At 44.4% G+C, this 3423-nt stretch overlaps 1 protein-coding gene across 1 annotated transcript; it reads right to left on the bottom strand.

Moving 5' to 3' along the window:
* On the bottom strand, positions 365–1002 carry LOC110435914. Its single transcript, XM_021462020.1, has 2 exons — positions 739–1002; positions 365–655 (listed from the first exon to the last, which is right to left on the bottom strand). The coding sequence occupies exons 1-2, from the start codon at positions 1000–1002 to the stop codon at positions 365–367; spliced, it is 555 nt and encodes a 184-aa protein (XP_021317695.1).

Raw genomic sequence — 3423 nt, 5'->3', positions numbered from 1 at the left:
TGAATTACAAATTAAAACTAGTTCTAGGTTTTTAAATAAATTCATTTTGGACATTTTGTATAAATTCCATTTCTCAAATTCCCTAGCTCCAAAAATTGCATAAAAATATTCTTAATTCTTCTTACACCTAAATCAACCTAGTTTGAATATTTCACATTTTTAGAAGCAAGCATCATATTTTTAGCATAATTAAAACACATGAAATAAAGCACATAAAATCATGCTTTGGGATGAATGACATGCTCATGATGCTATGCTTGATGAGAATGCTTATGCATGTTGTGATAGGGATAAATGCATGCTTAACACCTAGGGTGTTACAAGTACAACTTCAACACAAAAGCCAATACATCATCAACATTGCCTAGTACTTTAGCACAAAAGCTACAACTAAGAAGATGGCAACCAGCAGGACTATTGCTACATTCACACATCCACACACGAGACAAATGAAGCTTCCCATGCCTTCTCTGTTCTTGCTAACCATTTCTTGCACCTTGTTCAGATTTTGCTCCAAGCTGTCAATTTTTTTCACAAGCTCAGGAACCTCAGTTGTCGAACCTGCTGCAATGGTGGAGGATGCTGATGGTAGATGTCCATTATCGTGAAGGTACACCACATATTCTTCCTCGAACCAAAACCAATCACATGTCCCCTACATCCAAATTTGAGCATAGTCAACCACTGCAAACAAGAATGAAATTTGGGCAATGCAAATTAAACAACCACTTTACTTACATTATTATAGTTCTTCCTAAGACACTTGAAAAATCTCTTTCCAACATTACTCCCATTCTTGGTATTAGTAGCAAACACTCTCACATCCTTGCAAGTTGGGCACACTATCAACGGCAATCTAGTCACTTCATCGATCGGCGCCTCCAGATCGATGCCAATCGGCAAACTGCCTGCAGCAACAATAGCAAGGGGCCTGGGTTCTACAACATCTCTAGCTGCGCTTTGGCGCCTACTACACACAGTTGATGATGAGGCCTGCGACATGATCCCTGACTGATGCGCATGGGAATGATTAGCAACTATGATGCCAATAGAAATATGTACACGGTTCAAAAAAATTGAAATATGAACAGGGAGGGCATGAGGGTGCCGCTGTCGACCAAATTAAAGGGGATGAGGAGGGGCATGAGGAAGTGGGGAGTAGGAGCACGCCCGCGTACCAACCTGATTTCGTTGTAGCGGTCACCGGAGATTCGCGCTCCTTCAGGCGGCCTGCGGGCAGTGGAGCTCGTGTGGCCTCCACCCAGACAACCACGCCCCGACCTAGGGAGAGGGAGAGGCAGATCCACCTGGATCCCACCCAACACCGGTCGTCCAGATCCTGCTGCCCGCGCGCGCGCCGCTCGCCGCCCTCCGCGCTCGCCGCTCGGGGAGAAGGGGAAAGTGATTGTGGTCAACTTGAATGGGGTACGGTCCACCACAGAGATATATTTACGTTCGGGCCAGTCATTTTTTTAATAAACATAAAGTGACGCCGCCAAATCATCACATAAACATACCTCTAAGCGTCATAAAAGCAATATCGTCTACCGGCTCCTGGCGCCAGGTAATATGTGACGAATTTTCATACCTTTATGTGACAAATAAAGTTGTGTCGTCATAAAATTTTCTTGGCCTCATGAAATTATGATGACCCTAAAAATACCGTCATATTATGTGATGTTATATGACGATAACAGACCTCGTCATTTCGCATTTTGTCATAGAAAGACAAATTTCTTGGAGTGAGACTGGCTTCCGTCACAGGGATGACATTCTCCAAGTCGAACTCGGTAGTCGACATGTTGATCTTGATCTTGATTTCAATGTCCCACCGGGCGTGCCAAAAGATGTGTTGATGCAAAAGCTGGATCTGCAAACACAAAGGGCTAATACCTGATTCAAACGTTAAGGCGTGCCAGCCGATTTAACCTTACTATCGGCAAAGGTGATAACTCGAATACTTTGGTCCCGACAACGGCGATGCGCCCGGATGCCACGGCGAAGAGGTATTCATGCGGAACTCGAGAATACACCGAGTTTAAGTCGACGAATTCCTAAGAACTCGTAATAAAAAAGGAAAAATATGACAAAGTCGTCAAAAAAGTAGATGCTGGAATATGAGTAAAAACTTGTGTTTGATTGATTGATATATCTCATTACAAGGCCCTAGGGTCTACATTTATACCCTGCTCAAAGAGCTACAATCAGACACGACTAAGACTCGAATTCCAAATTAAACAGAATCCGTACACAAAATGATTTAAACAACTAAGGAAAATACAAAACTATGCTCCGTGACAAACTAGGACACCACCATGGACCAATCAGCAACTCTCACATTCTCCTTCTGAATCATGGGCAGAAGCTAACGCTGACCATCGGTATGAACGCATCACCAGTTATGTACTTAATCGCATTCAGCTATCCCTTCATTGGCAACCACCCTCATCGGCAAGTCCCCTGCATACCAGTTACCGTTGCCCTATCTTGCCGATCTATACTCTACCAATCCTGGGTACGTGTCCAAAAACGGTGTCAACACCCATTCCACTATATTTTGCTTTAGTGCTAACATGGCAGGATCCAACTCAAGTATTCATGCTAATCGTCATGGAGAAGGAGAACCCCCTGTTGCACGGGCTGAGTTGCGCCAAATGGCAGACTCACTCTTGCAGGCCATGGAGAGGATGCTTGATGCACGCATACATGTAGATGGGCGGAGGGCTCCTTGGCATAAATATGATGAATCTGGTGCTAAAAATTCTAATGGAGGACATGACCGTTTTAGAGATGGTCATGGTGGTGGCAGGCGGGCTGGTCATCATGGCCAAGATGGAGGACGCGCTCATGGATGTGGTCGTGGCCATCGTGTTCATTTTGATGATGAAGAATTTGATAACTTTGATCACGAAGAGGGGTCTGATGAGAATCCCTTTGCAAATGATGGGCTGCATAGGCGGCGCCATGATCATCGGCGACATGCTCATCATGGAGATAGAGAGCATCATCATGGTCGTCATAATAGGGAAGATCCGGACAGCATTGCTCGTGTCAAGTTGAGTATCCCAAAATTCACTAGAAGAGAGGATGCAGATGCATATCTTGAGTGGGCTGAGCAGTGTGATCAAATTTTTAAAGTGCATAATCTCTCTGATTAGAGATGTGTCAATCTTGCTTCAGTGGAGTTCTCTGGTTATGCTCTGACTTGGTGGAATCAGATACAAGAGAATCAACTTGTGTTGGGCCGTGAACATATCAACGCATGGGAAGAGATGAAGCAAGTGATGAGAAGGCGATTTGTACCGTCAAGCTATCAACGTGACCTTCGCAATAGGTTACAAATGTTGAAGCAAGGAAAAAGATCGGTCAATGAGTATTATAAGGAGATGGAGCTGCTGTTAGTGCGGACTGGAATTAGAGAGG

Source organism: Sorghum bicolor, chromosome 5 (assembly GCF_000003195.3).
Source record: "Sorghum bicolor cultivar BTx623 chromosome 5, Sorghum_bicolor_NCBIv3, whole genome shotgun sequence".
NCBI lineage: Eukaryota > Viridiplantae > Streptophyta > Magnoliopsida > Poales > Poaceae > Sorghum > Sorghum bicolor.
The sequence above is the reverse complement of the archived record's forward strand: the minus strand, read 5'-3'. Positions and strand labels throughout refer to the sequence as shown.